The sequence below is a fragment of the Martes martes genome (assembly GCF_963455335.1).
Source record: "Martes martes genome assembly, chromosome: X".
Taxonomy (NCBI): domain Eukaryota; kingdom Metazoa; phylum Chordata; class Mammalia; order Carnivora; family Mustelidae; genus Martes; species Martes martes.
In genome coordinates, this window is record NC_137897.1 from 14798271 (window position 1) to 14818748 (window position 20478).

At 43.8% G+C, this 20478-nt stretch overlaps 1 protein-coding gene across 1 annotated transcript in view; it reads right to left on the bottom strand.

Moving 5' to 3' along the window:
• Positions 1-20478, bottom strand: part of MAP7D2 (MAP7 domain containing 2) — a gene marked incomplete at its 5' end in the record, with an annotated part of 98906 nt that overhangs the window by 12631 nt on the left and 65797 nt on the right. Inside the window, 6 exons of the mRNA XM_080795785.1 lie at positions 4047-4179; positions 4757-5115; positions 9320-9444; positions 12363-12493; positions 18414-18536; positions 20249-20359. Coding sequence (XP_080651911.1) covers positions 4047-4179; positions 4757-5115; positions 9320-9444; positions 12363-12493; positions 18414-18536; positions 20249-20359 — 982 coding nt within the window. The remainder of the gene's footprint in view (positions 1-4046; positions 4180-4756; positions 5116-9319; positions 9445-12362; positions 12494-18413; positions 18537-20248; positions 20360-20478) is intronic.

Sequence of the window (20478 nt, forward strand, 5' to 3'; positions counted from 1 at the left end):
TGCAGGGCTCAAATCCCAGGACCCTAGGATCATGACCTGAGCCGAAGGCAGAGGCTTAACCCACTGGGCTACACAGGCACCCCTGTTTTTAGATTTCAAATGTTCTTCCTGTTCCCAAATGTGTCATATTCCTCAGCTATAAAAAAAATGTAAGTAATCATACTCATCTTACAGTATGTTACTGAATGGCAATGTGACATATGGACAAGACTGCACCTGAGGTGCCTGGCTGGTTCAGTTGGTTAAGTGTCTGCCTTTAGCTCAGGTCATGATCCCAGGGTCCTGGGATCAAGCCCCGCGTCGGGCTCCCTGCTCAGCAGAGAGTCTGCTTCTCTCTCTGCCCCTCCTCCTGCTCGTGCTCTCTTTCTCTCTTTCTCAAATAAATAAATAAATAAATAAAATGTTAAAAAAAAAAAGATTCTCTCTCTCCCTCTGCCCTCCCCCTGTCAAAAGATCAGGACTTAAAAAAGAATGTCCTCCTATCCTGCAGGAAATGTGGAGGTAACTAGCCTATGTATTACCAAAGAAATACTTTAAAAGGTTAAGAAATACTGAGAGACACATACTCTACGTGAGCAAAAGTTTCAGTGTTGAAAGCACTAAAAGCACTGCTGAAATTATTAAACAACAATTATTAAAAACAACTGAAATTATTAACAAACATTCTGGAGAACTCTGGACAAGAGCATTACAGGGACTAATCAGAAAGAAACTCTAGTTCTTAGATTCCTCAATGAAAGACCAAATATGTCTAACATAAGAGTATCAAAATGGGTGTGTTGTTAACAATATTTATCCAAAGATTAATTCGGAGCACTGTTTTAGTTCTTATCCCTCATCTGATGAGACAGTTTGACTGTCCCGAAGTAGTTAATACACTGTGTATGAATTAATGCACAACGTACTTCATCTTTATCTTCATCTTCAGGGTCTGAAAAACCATTCTGTTTCTTCTGTTTTACCATGAGGAGTTCAGAGGTGCCCAATCCACACACACACAGTAAGTGATACATCCTCTTGGCCCCTAAGTCTCCCTCATCTTCATCGTCATGTGCAACGCACATTCCTTCCCACAGGCCCATTAGCCCTTGCTTGTCCCTCCTGTGACGGACAAAATACCCTCTGTTAACCATACTCTACTTCTCCTAAAGTAGGTGAAAACTAGCTTCCTATGTGAAACTGAGTCCCTCAATATCGTCTCCAAGGACAAATGTTCTTTCTGTACCTGCTTAAGAAACCAGAGAACATGGTTTTGGCCATTTCTCCAATGTCCTGCTGCTGCAGGCTGCCCATCCCCTTGCCCTTGCCATCTTGACCAAGTTCTATTTGGACTTCACAAGACCCACATGCAGTTCTAGCACTCCTCTGTCTTAATTCCTGTCATCTACTCCCAACTTACCTACTTTCCTTACCAGGTAGAAAGTACCAAAAAACTATGCACTGTGGTCATCATTCAGCATTTAGCACATGCATCCCTTATCCCTGTCGATGGCCACGGGTGAGGGTGTTTGTGTAATGACCCCCCATCTCTCATCCTCCACCCTTTGGCCCCTCTTGCACTTGCACCACATCCCTGACACATGCTCAGCCTTGAACTATTCAATCTGTGAACTTTTCAATCTGTGAACTATTCTCTCTCCCTTGCACGCTTAAAAGTTTTCATTAAAAAAAGAAAAAAAGCTTAGGGGTGCTTGGGTGGCTCAGTGGGTTAAGCCTCTGCCTTTGGCTCAGGTCATGATCTCAGGGTCCTGGAATCGAGCCCCGCATTGGGCTCTCTGCTCAGCGGGGAGCCTGCTTTCCCCTCTTTCTTTGCCCACCTCCCTACTTGAGATCTCTCTTTCTGTCAAATAAATAAATAAAATCTTTAAAAAAAAAAAAAAAAGCTTAATCTTCAACATCCTGAACTTGCACGTCTTTGATCTGTTTTCACCCTGTCTTTCAGCACCTTCTCTCCTAGCCTGCTCTGGAAATGCTGAATTTGAGATGCATTTGGGACACTCTCAGATGAAAGTATAATGTCACTGGGATATGGCCTCTAGGATCTAGACCAGTGCTATCCAAGAGAACTTTCTGTGCTGAGGGAAATGTTTTAGATATTTGTGCTATCTAATATGGTAGCTACTCACCAGATACCTATTGAGCACTAGAAATGCAGCTGGCACAGCTGAGAAACTGAATTTTACTTAATTTTAGTGCATTTGCATTTTGGTAGCCACATGGGACTAGTGGACAGCATAGCCCTGGCAGGAGACCAGGCCACAGCACAGAGTCAGAGGTCACCAGTGTACATGTGCTATTTACTGCCTCCCTCATACCAGGAAGTACTGAAAGTTTTCAAAACAAGATGAAATTAGCTTCAGAAACAGATGCTAAATGAGGCAAAGGGAAAATGAGGGTAGAAGGGGAGATGAGAGCACAGTTGGTTTAGCACATCAAATGCTCACATGAAACTGTTGTGTGAAGTGTGGGCCCTAAATCATTTGAAGCCAGAGGCAAGTGGCCAAACAGGATAGAGTACCACTGCTCACAGAGGGCTTGTCTGTTGGGACAAGGGCTGAGGGTTGAGAGTCCAGGCAACATGTGAGGGGATGTGGGGTGGACAGAAGAGACTGAGAGGAGGGGCCAAAGAAGCAAGGGCAAGCTTGACAAGGTCAAAGTCAACAAAGAAATGGATTAAGAGTCTGGCAATTGGGAGGAATGGTGAGTGTGAGGTATGAAAATGAGTTGAGGAAATAAAGACAGGAAGTACAATCAATCCTTTCTGGAACGGGGCTGTGCAGGAAATGTGAGAGAGAGAGGGTGATTATTAGAAGGTAAAGAACTCCCCCTTCCTAAGCATACAGCCACAATCATGTTACTTACCTGCTTAGAATCTGCAATTACCCAGGCCTGTCATTTGAGGTCCCAATTCATCTTTACCTCCTGTGACCGCTCTTCACAAATCCTATGGCCCCCTCAAACCAGCCCAAACACATCACTCAACAAAAAGATGTGTCACTGTTGACCAGAACGCTGGAGGTGGGAAAATCATCAAAAAAAAGTACAGAATTTGAAGAAGGGATAAATAAGACCTACTGCTCATCCTTAAAAAAAAATAAACCAGCAAACCTGTAATTACAGACCACAAAAGACTTGCCAAGGTCACTTAAGAATTAAGGCTATTCTATTATTTATCACTCAAAATTCAGTACTAGTCTTAAAGTGCTGTGGCATGGCTTGCTTTCTGTCAAGTTAATTCTCTAAACATATTGGACTGCACTGTGTTACTACCCTAAAAGCTTCCTTATCAATTTAATGATAAAATCCACCTTGTCCTTCAACGTACATTCTTTTCTGAATGCGAAGATCAGAAAAGGCCGGACTGCCTGTTCTTTGATCAAAGTGCCGTGGTACTAACACCACAGTGGTTCTCACTCTTTGGCAAGCTATTAAAACAGGATAGGGCCTAGGCCTGCATATTTTCATTGCACTTGCCAGATGGTTCCGACCCCTCCCTCCCATAGTTAAAGACCACTACCATGATGTCCTCTGTTGTGCTCCAGGAATAGAGTCCCTCTACTTGTTGCTTGTGGACAATGACATCAACTTCCACTCCATCTAGGGGTCTTTACTCAACCTTCTTCCTTCTCACCTGGGGGTCCATGTTAGGATAATTTAAGGAAAAAACATGATTTGGGAAGCAGACTCAAGATCTTTACCTCTGGAACCTCCTATCTTCAGAGAGAATCTCATTCCATGAACAGAGCTCAAACTCCCCTGATAGATCTATAAGGCCTCGCTGGTCCTAGAGTCCAAGGGGAGAATGGGAAGCTACTGGTAATATTTAGATCCAGGAGCTATGAGTTTCCAGCTAGTCGTTAAAGGGCAATGTTCCATTGCTGTTAATTACACCTACTAGAAGACGCAGTCTCCTGAACACCTGCCACGCAGACCTGTACTTCTGCCCAGTTTGTGTCAATAGTCAAACCCTAGAAAGAAAGGTGAGTTGCTCTTTCTCCCACAGCCTTTTACATGAGATGGCAATGAAACTCTGAGCAGCCCCATACCTGTCCTGTTCTTCCTTCTCCAGTCGTTCCTGCTCCTCCTGTTCCTTCTGCAGCCGGGCCTGTCGTCTCTTTTCAGCCAGGATCTTCGCAGCCTCTCCTGCATCAGTGGTGCCTGCTGTCGGTTTTCCTGAGGCTGCATCAGAGGAAAAGATCATGGGAAATGAAATACTGATTGCGCTCACACAGGTAGCTGCCACTTGGAAACAAAAAGTCCAACTCAGCGGGTGACAGGAAATGCTGCTCGGATGAGCACAACTAGCCACTGAACAGAGAAGTTGCAACAAGACGGTTGTGACCCTGTGAATGCATCTCCCGGTGGAGGGTAGTAGAAAGGTGGGGAGGAGAGATGGGGGGATAGCATGACCCACAAGAGCCACCGCAGTGCCCATCTGGGTGAACACACTGTATCTCTTGTAAAAGCTTGAAAGACTAAAGACCTTCTCGGTGGGAAGTGTTGATGCTGGCTGGAAGCAGCTCAACAGCCCCATGAGCTTCCAAAGCCATGACCTGTATCAGTTCATCCTCTAGGAGACCCATAGGAGACCACAGGAAGGACTCAGGGGCAATGTGCAAGCCAGAGAAAACAGCATGAGGGCACAAAGTTACCCCAGGGAAAAATCTCTTTCCTTCCCCCACACATGGATCTGGGCAGAGAGAGAACGAGCTTGTAAAAGCCAAGCCCTAGGGCAGCACTGACAAGAAGGGCCTACCTCCACTGCTCTCGGCCTTCCCTCCTGTGGCCACAGGCTTCTCAGTGACATGCTTGTCCAGAAGATGCTTCTCAGTGACATGCTTGTCCACCACATGCTTCTCAGTGACATGCTTGTCCAGAAGATGCTTCTCAGTGACATGCTTGTCCACCACATGCTTCTCTGGGGCTTCCTCTCCATGCAGGCCAGCCGCCTGCTGAGCCAGGGCACCTTCCCTTTCCTTATTGCTCTTCTCTTTCTCTGCTTTCCTCTTGGGTGTTTCCTGGCTGGGAAAGGTGGGACAGCGGTACTTCCCAGGAGACCCTGGGTATGGCGGCTTCATATTCTTTGGAGATTGTGGATACACTTTAGAAGTTGCCCTGGAAAACCAAAAGCATGCCTGGAGAGGATTCCGGACCCTGACCACACAACCTCTCGGCTCCTAGTGGGCTTGGTTCTGAAAAGCTGAACAATTTCATCCTTCAAGAGGAACAAGTGGACGGCTTATTAGCACAGCCGAAGTCCTTGAAGTATTATCACCCTAACAGCAACATGGGAATCTCTAAGATGCCCCTGGTGGAAGGGACAAGACTTTAGGAAGCCCAGCTGCTGAGGCCATGTCCGAACTTCACTGAAGTTTGACTGACAATGTGAGGATGAATCGGACATTTCATCGACTGCACCACCCAACTGCCACTTAGCCATTAAGTGTACAGTTCAGTGGCATTAAGTATGTTCACAATGTGGTGCAACTATCACCACTACCCATCTCCAGAACTTTACTCCTATGAAACACAAACTCCCTATTCCTGCCTCCCTCAGCCCTTGGCAACCACCTTTCTGCTTTCTCTCTGTAGGAATCTGACCAGGTTCCTCACAGAAGTGAAATCATATCGTATATGTCCTTTTGTGTCTGGCTAATTACACTCAACATAATGTCTTCAAGGTCCCTGATTCCTTTTTTTTTAAATTCACCTTTATTGAAGTATGATTGATATCCAGTTCCTTTCTATGTGCCGAGGAACAAACTCTGCCAAGAAATGGGGATTAGAGTTGTCTTTTTTTGAGGTTCTTAAGATCTAAAAGAATCTCTCTTGCTACTGGAAAGATGTGAAAGCTAAGGACAAATCTACTGTCACTCAGGGAAATATTGCTTTGGTAAAATGCAGGAGCCTGTCTTATGTTGAAAAAGGTCCATTATAATAAGTACACTGGTCTAGGCTTGGCTCCTGGTGAGTGCTAGGTGTTGAAGATACAGGTAACAACCTAGCTTCGAAAGCTGAGTTTACCCAGATGGTTGCACAGGGAAAAGGCATTTGCAGAGTTACTTTAGGAAGAAGTAATCCGTACATAAATTACAAATCATCACTCTCAAACCTGTAGCAGACTGAACCATATGGAACTGCCAATATTCAACTGTTTTTGATCTACGAAAACAGCAAAAAAAAAAAAGCAACTCAACATAATATTAAAGGCCCATTTATCACCACAGACTTAAGAGATACCTAATCAGGGGCGCCTGTGTGGCTCAGTCATTAAGCGACTGCCCTCCGCTCAGGTCATGATCCCTGGGTCCTGGGATGGAGCCCCACATCGGGCTCCCTGCTTGGCAGGAAGCCTGCTTCTCCCTCTGCCACTCCCCCTGCATGTGTTCCTGTTCTCTTTGTCTCTCTCTGTCAAATAAATAAATAAAATCTTTAAGGAAAGATTTTATTTATTTGAGAGCGAGAGAAAGAGCGTGAGCATGAGCAGGGGGAGAGGCAGAGGGAGAGTGACAAGCAAGCTCCACATTGAGCTGGGAGCCCAAAACAAGGCTCAAACCCAGGACCCTGGGATCATGGACTGGGCCTAAGGCAGACCCTTAACCAACTGAGCCACCCAGGCGCCCCAAAATCCTTCTTAATTTTAAATCCTTTCAGCCCTACAGAATTGCAAGACTACACCAAAGAACTCCTGTATGCCTTTCATCCTATTAATGTTTAGCCATATTTGCTTCATCATTCCCATCCCCCTACTCACTTTCATTCACTCTCTACAGACGCACTCTCACATACACAAAGATTTTTCCCAAAACCCTTTGAGAGTAAGTTGAAGACACCATGACCCTGATCTCAGGTATAAGCTATCTCTCAAAGTGATTCTGTCTGGCAGAGTGTATTTTCCAAAGATGATCACAAAAATATCTCCTCCGACATTATCTTCTGAGTTTCTTTCTCTATCCCACTGAATCTCAGATGGCCTGACTGCTTTGACCAATAAAACACAGCAGAGAAGGGAGGCTGTGCCAGTGCATGGCACAGTATTTAACTAGTGTTGCAGCTTCTACTTCCTGTTCTGGGCGATACTTGCTCTTGGGAACACTCTCTTAAAACTCAGTGCCATGCTGTGAGATGCCAAAGTACTATGGAGAGGCTATGTGTAGGCATTCTATTCTGGTTCCCAGCCCCCACTGAGCTCCAGCCAATGCCCGGTGTTAACTGCCAGCCAGGGGAATGGGCTATCTCAGACTTGCAGCTCAGTCAAGACAGGTAACTGCAGCCCCAGGTGACATTGAACCTATGGTGGAAGACTGCAAGTGAGAACCACCAGGTGAACCCAAGTCAAACCTCAGAAAAACCACACAAAAGACCCCAAGACAGACCTTCCTGGTAAGCCCAAGTCAGAGCTGTGAGAATTGATAACAAATTGTTATTTTATGCTGCTAAATTTTGAGGGGTAGGTTATTACAGGAGCAAGAGGTTAACGAGACATTCCCCATCATAATGACCAAAGTGACTTAGAGTATATTTCTAAAACCCTGAAACCATTAAAGAACATTTCACCCTGAAGAATTAGGAGTACAGGCAGCACCAACACTCAGAGACAGGGACAGGCTGGGCAAACACACATGACCACACTTCATTTCCTCTCTCTAGGTTACAAGAAGAAAGCTATGCTCCATCCACATCTTTGAGAGTGTTGCTGAAGCTAGTTTTCTAAAACCCATACAAGTACCCAACAATGCAAACAATGGAAATAAACTTGAACGCTTAAAAGAGCAATGCCATTAATATGCACTGCCACGGAACAGTGGCTTAATTTATCTGAGATCCATGAGGAGAACAATGCACTGTCAGAGCCATTTATCACATGACCCGTCTGAGTTTCTGGATGGGGGTTCAAAAGGATGAACTAATTCACTGTTCAAAGCCACACCGCTTCCAGTATTTTTTAAAGATCACACACACACTTGATCTGCACAGAGGGGAGGTTGAAAATGCCACTCCGATTTGGATTTTGTGTGTGACGCCATTGTAAAACTCAAGGCTTTCTTTTTTCCTTTCTTCAATATTGAACATACAAAAAAATCTTTATAAAATAGGCAAAGTATGAAGAATGGCATAACAAATACCCACACACCTAAAAACTAGTTCCAAAGAAAGATATCACAAATATTCTAATTCCAGAATATTTCTATTCGGCCCCTCCCTGACCCCCTTCCCCCACCTCCCACTCAGATGTCATCATTACTTTGCATTTTATAATTGCCATTTTCTTACTCTTTCTAAACATTTTTACCACATTTCTATCCTTAAAAACATGCTGGTTTTACACATCCGGGAACTCAATATAAATGTCCCTGTTGATATCCTTTTACAACTTCCTTTTGCTGCTCAACTCTATGTTCCTGAGATCCACCCACTGGTTGTGGGCAGCTGCGATCCATTCTTTTTCACTGCTGTAGAGTTTGCATGAATTTTCAGAACTTACAGTCTACCTGACTTTCCACATTTCTCAGACCTGGTTCATACCCATTGTGGTTCATCCACTAATTTTTACCTGGGGAGAAATTATCTTTCTTTTTGAATGTCTCAAAATCAAGAAATGTTTGCTTCTCCTTAGACCTCTCAACTTGGTAATTCTGATTTAGAGGTACTGGAACAATTTCCTGTCCCCAGGGCACTTCTTAAGGAGAGAATGATTCTGGTAGTTTTGATAGTACACAACAAGTCCAGCTGTGTTAGAGTTTACTATTTTTCCTGCCTGCACTAGGGATGACAGGCATAGGGCTCTGAAAAGAAAGGTCATTCCATTAACTCATTGGAGAGTTTACCCAATGCTTAGCAAAAAAGTATAATGGCTTCATTTAAAAATAACAACAACAACAACATACTGCCGGTGGTGACTGACAACTTCTTATTGCCTCTCTGTTGGAGAGACAGATGAGGGAGGGAGAGAGTGAGTGCCCACGTACATGAGTTTGAGCACCCAAGCACAATGCAATCACTTCACTCCAGAAGCAGGTGAAGGGAGAATGCCAGAAAAGCGGAATGGAACTGATGGACTGAAAGAGAAAATGTTCAATGGATCATCTCAGCAAATCAGTGTTCCATACTTCCCAGGCAGCAAACCCCTGAAGAGCCCACCATTTATCCAAAAGATCCACAGACAGTACCTGAGGTAACTCAAAGTCTAGCATTCCTCCTGCTTGCCTCTTAGGGCTGGCCATGACTCATGCGGCAGCAGGAAGCACACGCTGCACTGTACAGAGCCCCACCAAATCACTTGCACTGTCCAACTGTGGCAAAGCAAAAAGATGCTTACCTGGATGTCACTGGAGAAGATGACCTCTTAGAAATGCCTCCTGGAAACTCACATCTTCTCAGAGGAGACCCAAGGCCCATGCTGGGAACAGAAGTTGTTCGAGGACTCCTCTTCATCTTCTCTGTCTGAAGGGGACACAGAATAGGTCAGCCATGGCCCATCACTGGCAATATTTCTACAATTTCTTAAAAAGACCCAGATGGAAATGATGCACAGCTTTCTTCCAGAAGGGCCCATTTGAAGTTATAGTGCTTCCCACAATGGCAACCTTCGCAGGAAAGCACCATGAGGTCATCAATTTGGTGGTCAATATTGAGATCATCCAAATTAAAAACAAAAGCAAAAACAAAAACACTTCAGCCTCAAAATGCAAAGATTTCCTACTCTTTGCTATCTTGCAAAACACTAACAACAGAACCATATTATGATTCTGGACATAGAGAAACTACATCACTCATCATTAGGGAAATGCAAATCAAAACTACCATGAGCTATCACCTCACATCTGTCAGAATGGCTAAAATCAAAAACACAAGAAGCAACAAGTGTCAGCAAGGATGTGGAGGAAAAGGAAACCTCATGCACTGTTGGTGGGAATGCAAACTGGTGCAGCCCCTATGGAAAACAGTACGGAGTTCCTCAAGAAGTTAAAAATAGACCTACCCTATGATCCAGCAATCACACTACTATGAAAACACTAATTCAAAGGGATATATGTACCCCTATGTTTATTGCAGATTATTTACAACAGCCAAATTATGTAAGCAGCCCAAATGTCCACTGATAAATGAATGAATAAAGAGTATGTGGCATAAATGTCAAAAAACAAAATGTGGTATATATATACAATGGAATATCAGCCACAAAAAGAATGAAATCTTGCCATATTCAACAACATGGACAGATCTAGAGAATATTATGCTAAGTGAAATAAGTCAGAGAAAGACAAATGCTGTATGATTTCATTCATAAGTGGAATTTAAGAAATAAAAATGAACAAAGCAAGCAAGAGATTTAAAAAAACAGACTCTCAAACACAGAGAACAAACTGGTGGTTGCTGGAGAGCGGAGGAGATGGGTCAGAAAAGCGAAGGGGAGTAAGAGCACACTCATCGTGACGAGCACTGAGTAATGCACAGAATTGCTGATTCACTAAACTGTACACCTGAAAGTGATATAACACTGTATGCCTGTACTGGAATTTAAAAAAAAACTTACAAAAAAACTGGGAAGAGTACAAAAATACATAATCACTCAAAAAAACTACAGGTGGGTGTAAATGTGGTTAACAACCAAGACAGTGAGCTGTGGACTCTTTTAACAGTGTACGTGAGGTAACAGGGACTGCAGCCCCATAGGGACCCTCTGTCCCTGTACATCATCCCCATGGCCTCCCTCCGCAAGAGGCAGGAGGCCCAGCCTCTGTGCGTGGCACGTGGTGGGGGCTCCACAAGGGTGGAGCCCTACTGCACTTTTCCTTCTCTCCCTACTGCACTTTTCCACAACAAACCTTCCTTTGCCCCTGCCCCATGCACACACATACCTTAGCCCCTTTCCACAGTAACTGATCCTATAGTAAAACCCAACGGTCTGACACATTCACTTCTCATTTAAGAACCTAAGGGCCACAACAGATTTTAAAAATACATATGGTGTTGGGGCTCCTGGGTGGCTCAATTGTCGGGCATCTTCCTTCAGCTCGGGTCATGATCTCAGGGTCCTGGGATCAAGCCCCACATTGGGCTCCCTGCTCAGCAGGAAGCCTGCTTCTCCCTCTCCCACTCCCCGTTTGTGTTCCCTCTCTCACTGTGTCTCTGTCAAATAAATAAAATCTTAAAAAAATACATATGGTGGGGGCACCTGGGTGGTTCAGTGGGTTAAAGCCTCTGCCTTCGGCTCAGGTCATGATCCCAGGGTCCTGGGATCGAGCCCCGCATCAGGCTCTCTGCTCAGCGGGGAGCCTCCTTCCCTTCCTCTCTCTCTACCTGCCTCTCTGCCTACTTGTGATCTCTATCAAATAAATAAATAAAAATCTTTTAAAAAATGCTTACTACTTATTAAAAAAATACATACGGTGTTATAAAATGAAAGTCCAATAGTACAGTAGTGTGGCAGTCTTAAAACAAGTCCACATGTCATTTGATTCTCCCCCCTTCCCTTTGAGTGTGGGTTGGTCTTAGTGACCTATTTTTAAGGAACAACATACAGTAGAATGATGGTGTGTAACATGTACTATTAGAGCATAAAAGGTGCTGCAGCTTTCCCCCTGCTGCTTGCACCCATCATCCTTGGATCTCTCACTCTGGAGGAAGCCAGCTGCCAAGTCATTTGGACATTCAAGCAGCTCTAGAGAGGTCTACATAATAAGGAACTGAGGCCAGCAGTCATGTGAGCGAGTCATTCTGGAAGAGCCCCAGCCATGCTTTCTTATGACTATAGCTCTGGCCATCAACCTGACCACAGCTTCATGAGAGACCCTGAACCAGAACTACCCAGCTAAGCCATCCTCAATTTCTGACCCAAAGAACCAGTGTGTTAATAAACATTTGTTTTAAGCAGCTAAGGTATGGGGTGATTTATTATGTAGCAAGTGATAACTAACAAAAGTAGCATGCTGTGTATAATTTCTAAATAAATACACATTTTTGGGAGTACCTATTCAATATTTGTTTTACTGGTGGTGTCTATATGATGTCAAAAATGTTTAAAGGTCACTGTTATGGACTGAAGTCGACTTAGAACCTTAATTCTAGTTGCCTGTAGGGGCGAGACTGGCATCCTTAAAAGTAGAAAGAAGACACCAAGAATATTCCTTTTGGCTCCTGTCCCCAAGGACAAGGTCTTTAGGAATCTACTCCAAGGCACTTAGACTTAGGAAGATGCAAAAAGTTAAATGATTTTCAAAGGATGAGTGAATTTTTAAACCAAATTCACCAGCTGGGCAGTCTCTGGAGACTGATGGAAACAAAGACCCCTGGTCAAGCACAAGGAGTAGTCATACTATCAAATAAACCCATCCCAAGGGGTGAGAGTTTAAACTTACCGGAGAGGCCTCTGCTCCTGCAGGGGCTCCTTTCCCAGAATCTCCTACACCAGATGTAGATGGAGTCTTCTTTCTCTCAGCACTCCGAGTAGGAGAAGACTTGTAAGAAGATTTAAGAGCGCCAGCAGGAGCTACACGAGGACAGGCATGGGATACTAGAGAGTTACAATATCATAGCCAAAGAGACAAGGGAGCACAGATGGAAAAAGTAGAGAGAGAAGGGAATCAGGAAGAACATATTTCTGTTAAAACATAACATGGGCAATCCACATTCTCTAAATACCACCATACTTTTTCTAGTATATGCAGAGTAAACACTATCTGGAAAGACTGCCATACGCCATGCTCAAAAGTCCAGTTCATTTCAGGAGTTCAAAATCTGGGCTTTGGAGCCAGACAGAACTGGCACTGTCACCAAATAGCTGGATCACCTCGGGCAGGCTACTCAACCTCTCTGAATATCCATTTCCTTGTGCAGAGGATAGTTAATATTGCAGCCCTGAAAACTGTCCTAGAAAGGCCTGCTTACAAGGCTGGCCCTTGGTCAGCACCTAAGAACTTAGGTATCAGAAGGGTTCTTGCCATTAACTGACGAGTAGCACTTCACTTATCCTCGTTCCTTCAGGGTCTGGAATTTGGGCATGTAACTGGCCGAGGGTGCCTACGTGAGCAGCCCTTAATAAACCCCCGCCACCGAGTCTCTAACGAGCTTTCTTGGTTGGCAGGCAACATTTCACATGTGTTATCACAGCTCGTTGCGGGAGGAATTAAGCACGTCCTGTGCGACTCCACTGGGAGAGGACTCTGGGAAACTTGCACCTGGTGTCCTCTGGGCGTCGCCTGCGTGCCAATTCCCTCTGCGGATGTGCCATGAGGCTTCCACTCTAACACATCACAGCTGTGAGTGCCACCGTGTGCTCAGTCTCCTGAGTGCTCGCAGCCAATCACCAGACCTGGGGCTGGTCCTGGGGACCCCTGACACAACTGGTGCCAGAAGCAGGAACTGTAAGAATGACCCTGCTTCACAGACAAATGGTAAAAGCAGTGTTTGAAAAAGAAAGGCTAAAGGATGGAGAAGGATGACCTTCTGGTACCTGCTGGCTATGGAGTCAGCCACCGCATCAAACAGCAACTGAGCTGCCATCTGTTGCAAGAGGTAAAATACCTACGGTATTTGAAGAGAGCCCATCCAACTCCAAGAGCTGGCTTGTTGGATCCCCCGGCTGGTTTTGGCCATGCTGGCTAAAGTGAGGGGAAAAGTACAGCCCAGGCAATGTCTTTGGTTTTTGTTTTTGTTTTTTTTAAAAGATTTTATTTATTTGTCAGAGAGAGAGAGTACACACAAGCAGGCAGAGAGGCAGGCAGAGAGAGAGGAGGAAGCAGGCTCCCTGCCGAGCAAGGAGCCCGATGCGGGACTCAATCCCAGGACCCCAGGATCATGACCTGAGCCGAAGGCAGCAGCTTAACCGACTGAGCCACCCAGGCGTCCCAATGTCTTTGGTTTTTGTTTTCTCCTCCAAGTGGGAGTGGGACACAACCTCCTTGTTCTGTGCCATCAGTGATTTGGCAGGAATTTAAAGCTCTTAAGTACTGGAACCAGAAGAACCCTCCATACCCGATGATTTTTGCTATGACTTTTGCATAACGGAGTCTCTGCAAAAAGGGAGACACGAAAAGAGGCAATTTCCAGATAGAGATACGTTTGGAGTTTTAAAAAATCAACCCGGGTCTATTACAGATACAGAACACCCCTCCATGGGGCCATGACCCATGAAACTATCATCGATACTGGTTGCACTGTCTGGGTCACAGAAAAATGCTCACAGGAAAGAGCTCGTTCCCTGATGGGACCATCTGACATGAAACTGCTAGTTAGCTCTTAATTTCTGATGCAGAGCCTAATTACATCCCTAACCTGTGATTCCTGCCACAGCTGTGAGCTAGGACAGGGTACTCACAGGGAGTATAACCCCTTCACCTACCCTTGATGATCAGACTCAACATCTGCTGACAAGATGTCTGGTATTTGACTTGCTGGGTTGGGTGCAGTTTGTAACAATGGACTAGGAGCCTGACTCTACTTCCCTTACCTTTCTCCTGCTACACACACCTCAGGAAGGCAATGCACCTGTCCCCAGAGAGGGATCACTTTTTTCCTAGGCTGTTCGCTGGAAAAATGAATGGGGCTAGAGAGATGGCAGCTGATGCAAACCTACCCCGAAATTTTTTTGAAAATTCAGGATTTTGTTAAATTATTTTTGTAAAAAGGCTCTTGTCCTTCTTGCTTTCAGGCTTTCCTTATGAATGGTCATTTTAAAAGTAGAGGATAATTGAGAAAATGTAAAGTCTTGATTACTGAATGGGCACACTGATAATGAAAACAAACAAAAAAAAACCACAACAAAACCTAGCACCTGCACTGGCACAGGGGACGGGAAGGATATTCAGGATCTTTGTTTTCCAGAACTGTTCCTGGGAACTCTGCTCTCTTCCTGAAGAAAAACTGTGCTGCCTGTGCCAGCTGCTGTGAGCACTTCAGATTCCCATGGACTGCTGATCCTAGGTCACAGATGATAACGTGACTTGGAGCGGCAGGGCAGGCCAGTTCCTGCACGGTCTCTAAAGACCACCTCCATATGCCATCAGCACGCAGCAAGTAATGAACTCAAGTTGTTGACAGAACTGTTTGGGACTGACCACCTCAAGTAGTCCCTCTGAAAGCAAGGACTGAACTGAATTCCTCAGGCCAGACTGAGACCCCTGTGGTGGGAGGAACCATGTGGGGAAAGACACAGTGGAGGCCCTGTTAGCCTGTACTGCGTGACCAATATATGTCCTGCTCAGGGTTCTGGAACAGTGGAAACTGTTTCCAGGGGGCATGTGTGTCCTCGGGGATTATACTCCCTGGGTATATGTTCCGACTATTGTGACACTGCCTCAGCCCTGGCAGGCTTGGGGACAGCTTCATCTTACTGACCAGATTGTGCTGGGCTGAACTGATGCTTTGGGCCACGTTAAAAAAAAAAAAAAAGAAAATGTTCATACACAAAGTCATGAAGGAAGCCACCTGGCTTTCTAAGACAGACCTTTACGGCTAATAGTCTGTGTTTTAATGGCTAAGTCCAGAACCCCTAAAGAATGTAAGTGAGGTCAATACTGTAGATTGGCCTCAACCTGCTATGTGAAACCCTGCTGATGATAATTCTGCTGTGAAGATGCCAAAGACCAAGGGGATGGACCGTGCAGAAAAGAAAAGAGAAGGGGCACCTGGGTGGCTCAGTTGGTCTAGCATCTAACTTCGGCTCAGGTCATGATCTCAGGGTCCTGGGACTGAGCCCCAAGTCAGACTCCACGCTCAGCAGGGAGTCTGCTTCTCCCTCTCCCTCTGCCGGTGTTTGCTTTTGCACATGTGTGCGCTCTCTCTCTCTCAAATAAATAAATAAAATCCTTAAAAAGAAAAGAAAAGAACAACATAGAAGGTGTGACTGCTGTCCTTGGAAAGGCCAGCTTACAAGGTTGGCCCTGGCATCAGGGAACTTGTTTTTCTGGAGAGCTCCCACCATTAACTGATAAGAGTGGCTCACTGTGCCTAAGCTTTGTATAAACATGTTGTTTGTATAAACAACATGATTTATGCTCAACACCTGCTTTCTTTCTGAGAGTCTGGAATTTGCATATGTACCTGGCAGGGGGTACCAATGTGACCAGCCTCCAGTAAAAAGTCTGGGTACTGGGGCGCCTGGCTGGCTCAGTGGGTTAAAGCCTCTGCCTTCAGCTCAGATCGTGATCCCAGGGTCCTGGGATCGAGCCCCGCATCGGGCTCTCTGCTCAGCAGAGAGCCTGCTTCCCCTTCTCTCTCTCTACCTGCCTCTCTGCCTACTTGTGATCTCTGTCTGTCAAATGAATAAATAAAATCTTATAAATAAATAAGTAAGTAAGTCTGGGCACTGAGTCTCTAATAAGCTTCCTTGGTAGGTAATACTTCATACATGTCACAACTCATTGCTGAGGGAAAGTGCTCTGTATGGCTCTACTGGAAGAGGACTCTGGAGGTTTGTTCCTGATCTTCCCCAGACTTCATTCCATGGCTTTTTCCCTTTGCTGATTTTGCTCTGTAGCCTTTCACTGTAATAAATCATAGTTAGGAGTCCTCCTAGAGAATCAGTGGTCCTGCAAATAATCTTGGGGACTTCCTAACACATTCCTTGTTCTCAAAAGGATACTTCCTACTTCCCAGGAATTTTTTGGTTAAGAGATAATTCATGTATGATAAAATTTACCCTTTAAAAACTGTACAATTTAGTGGTTTTCAATATATTCACATTTCTACAATCATAACTATAGTCTAATTCCAGAGCATTTTCAATACTCCCAAAACAAACCCTGTACTCAATTAAGTATTCATTCCCTTTCTCCATTCCTCCAGTCCCTAGCAACCACAAATTTACTGTCTTTCTGAATTCGCCTATTCTGGACAAGTCATATAAATGGACTCATGTAACTTGCGGCATTTTGTTTCTGGCTTCTTTCACTGAGCCTAATGTTTTCAAGGTTCACTGTGTAGCATGTATCAGTAATCCATTCTTCTTCATATCTGAGTAATATTCCACTTTGTGGATAGACCACATTTTGTTTATCCATTCATCTATTAAAGAACATTTGGGTTGTTTCCACTTTGTGGCTAATGCTGCTAAGAACTAAGCTTTTGTGTGTTTTCAATTTTATTGGCTCTATATGTAAGAGTGCAATTGCTGGGTCACGTGGTAACTCCATGTTTAACCTTTTGAGGAACTTGCCAAGCTGTTTTCCAAAGTGAGTACATCATTTTACATTCTCGCCAGCAATGTATGAGGGTTACAATTTCTCCACATCCTTGCCAACACTTATTGTTTTCCTTGTTTTCTTTGAATTTTAGCCATTCTAGTAAGTGTGAAGTGCTATCTCATTGAGGTTTACATATACATTTCCCTAATGATTAACAATGTTGAGCATCTTGTCCTATGCTTACTGGCCATCTGTGTATCTTCATGGAAACACCACAACCACTCAGACTAGCAGGCTATTTCTCAAAACTAGTCAGAAGTAGGTAGAGGATTATATGTCATTTATGTCATCTAGCCAACACACTATCTTGGGAACTAAGACCAGATCTGCTTTAATGTGGACACAGTGTTGCTAATCTGCAAACAGAGAATGTCAGCCCTCATTAATCTTGCCATGACAATTTGATCGATTTAGCCAAGAAGAAGCTTTGATAGTGTGGCCCAGAGTTTCTCATACTTCAGTGTGCAGGTCTGCTGGGGACTGAGAGTCTGTCTTCCCAAAGTTCCCAGGTGATACCAATATTGATGGTCCATGGGCCACCCCTTGAGTAGCAAGACTCTACATATCTGTTGAGCCCTTACTGTGTCAGTCATTGTCCTATCTCATTTAATCCTCATGACAGTTTAAAGTATTTCAATTTTATAGATAAGGAAACTGAGGCTTTAGGGGCACCTGGATGGCTCTGTTGGTTAAGTGTCCAACTCTTGATTTTGGCTCAGGCCATGTATCTCAGGGTCACGGGATCAAACACCAAGTTGGGTTCTACACTCAGCAGGGAGTTCGCTCAAGATTCTCTCTCTCCCTCTCCCCACAAGCACACACTTGTACTTGTGTTCTCTCTCTCAAATAAATACATCTTAAAAAAGGAAACCAAGGCTTAGAGAGGTTAATTAGTTTACCCAAAGTGTTCAGAACTGGTAAGTGGTAAATCTGGTGATGGGACCCCAGAGACTGTGGTTTATAGGCAACTTTGCCAAATCTTCACAGCTCATTTCCTAATCCACATGCCCTCAATCAAAAATAATTTACTCACCTCTGTGACACTGAAAAGAAAAAAAAACCATAGTAACAGCAAAACACTTGTGGGTAGAAAATGTTATTAACCACTGAAGACTTTCACAAAGTCAGCCAATGGGAAACAAAATACAAAAATTCAGGAATAACTTGTACATCAACCAACACCACTTTGGGCATTTTCCTCAGCGTCACCAGCTTGGCCTCTTTTACCTGAGTCACTGGCCTGCTCAGAGAGCATGAGTGCACTTCTGCTTCTGGCTAAAGAAGCCTGTGTAGGTGTCAAGAGTCGCATAACAAGAAAGGTTTCCATGGGACTAAGGTTTGTACGATGAGCTAGGGGATGGAATCAAATGAAAATTGTAAAAAGCGAAATTAAAACAAAATAAAATGTTTAAAACAACACAGTGTATGACGCAAATTAACTTTTGGGTGGCGGAATGAAAGTGGAAAATAAAAATATTCTAGCAAAGGATGGCTTTGGAGTTTGTCATAGTAAAATAAAACAAATGATATGTCATTTGGGGTTTGTGAGAGTACGTTAATTCTTTTGGGGTGCCAGAATTCATTCAATGTGCTCTTACAGTATCATAATATTATCTGTTTCACTTGACAAGAATTATCCCATTTCCCAAGATGTAATATGGACTCAAGAAACCATTTACTCACCAAGTAGATCTAACATTGAAAAAAGATTAATCCTATGAAACACTTTAGGGTCCTCTGTTAAAAAACATTTCATTATACAATGATTTTGTTAATGTATAAATATGCATCTGTTCATACTTTTTCCATGTACATAAGGGCAAAAATTAAATAAGAACCACAAAAACAAAAATAGCCAACGAATTATCGGCTTTAATGGAAATAGCAATAATCACAATCTAAAATACAGCTACTGAAATGTCATTTTGACGGTTTTGGAATGTATTATATGGTAATGGATTAACTTTTCCATTACTTTGAATTTCTTGGGTACCCATTAGCCAGTAAATTGTTTGGGAATTAAAATTTTTCAATTTATAATCCACAAGCAGATAATTCAGTTGTCAACAATATGTAATAACATACTGGTATCTTTATGTAGTAATCAATGCAAATATAAATTTAACTTCAATTTATAACCATGTGAATTATTGAAAACATAAGGAATGTACTCACTATGGAAAAGCCATATAGAATTAAAAGCAAGTAGATGTTTTCTCATTTAGCTCTCAATTAATTCAAGGTTTCTTGCATTCAGTTCAACCATGAACTGCATCAGAGATCAGCAACACTGACACTTACGGGGTCTCTGACATAAATGACAGGCCAAGGTCAATGCCAGTGAAAAACAACCAGAAAGGCACTCTGGCCTTTTCAAAGTCACAAACACTCTCCTGCTTGCCCTTTGGTAATTCCTGACCTCTTAAATAGTCCACTGGCAGCTGCCACTTCTCCAGTGTTGTTTTAAAATACACATTTACTGCATGGAGAGTTTCCCTCTCTTCCTTAACCCACATTCTCTGAAAGGTATAAATTCACACTTTTAGTAACTCATCTGAGCCTCCATTAGAACACGAGTAGATTTAAATCTATTCTGGAACCGGCACATGTCCTATACATATCATCCTCCACCTCAAAATGAGTGCCGGAACAGGCCATCCATCCTTTTCGCCTTATTTTAAAGGCTTCATATTAGCTCTGAACTTCAGTTTTCAAAACAGAAATGGGCAGGCCTACAAACCTCAGACAATAGCAGAGTCCCATTTTTTTCATCATCTAAGTTTTCCACCTATCTCTGCATGTTCACTTCTGCTGTTTCTCGCTAAACAAAGAATATCATTAATTCATGTACCTATTCAGCAACAAACTGGCAGAGCCGATGCCAGTTTCCAAAGTCCAGTTAAGTGAGGCCCTGGGGGCTCCCACATTCAGACCACAAGGCTGAATGCAAATAATGGAGGCATTTGCAGAAGGCTCAAGAGGGGCTCTCACAAAGACTGAAGTTAAGATGCTCACACTAGAAAGAAGAAAACCACAGAGACCAGGTCTACACGTTCACTTGCCTCGGTCTGGGGAATAGGATATTGCCACGGTGGATGAAGACAGACGCTTACTCATGGGAGGCTCCGTCTGCTTTGGCAAATTCATGGTTGATGTTGAAAGTTTGTCACATGCTGCAGAGAAATGCATCAAAGATATTGGTATTCACACCACTGTAGACTGAGAAACACATATCCCAAAGTGTTCTTCCTGTCCTCATCCACACGCCTCCTATACTCCTGTGGCACAGCGC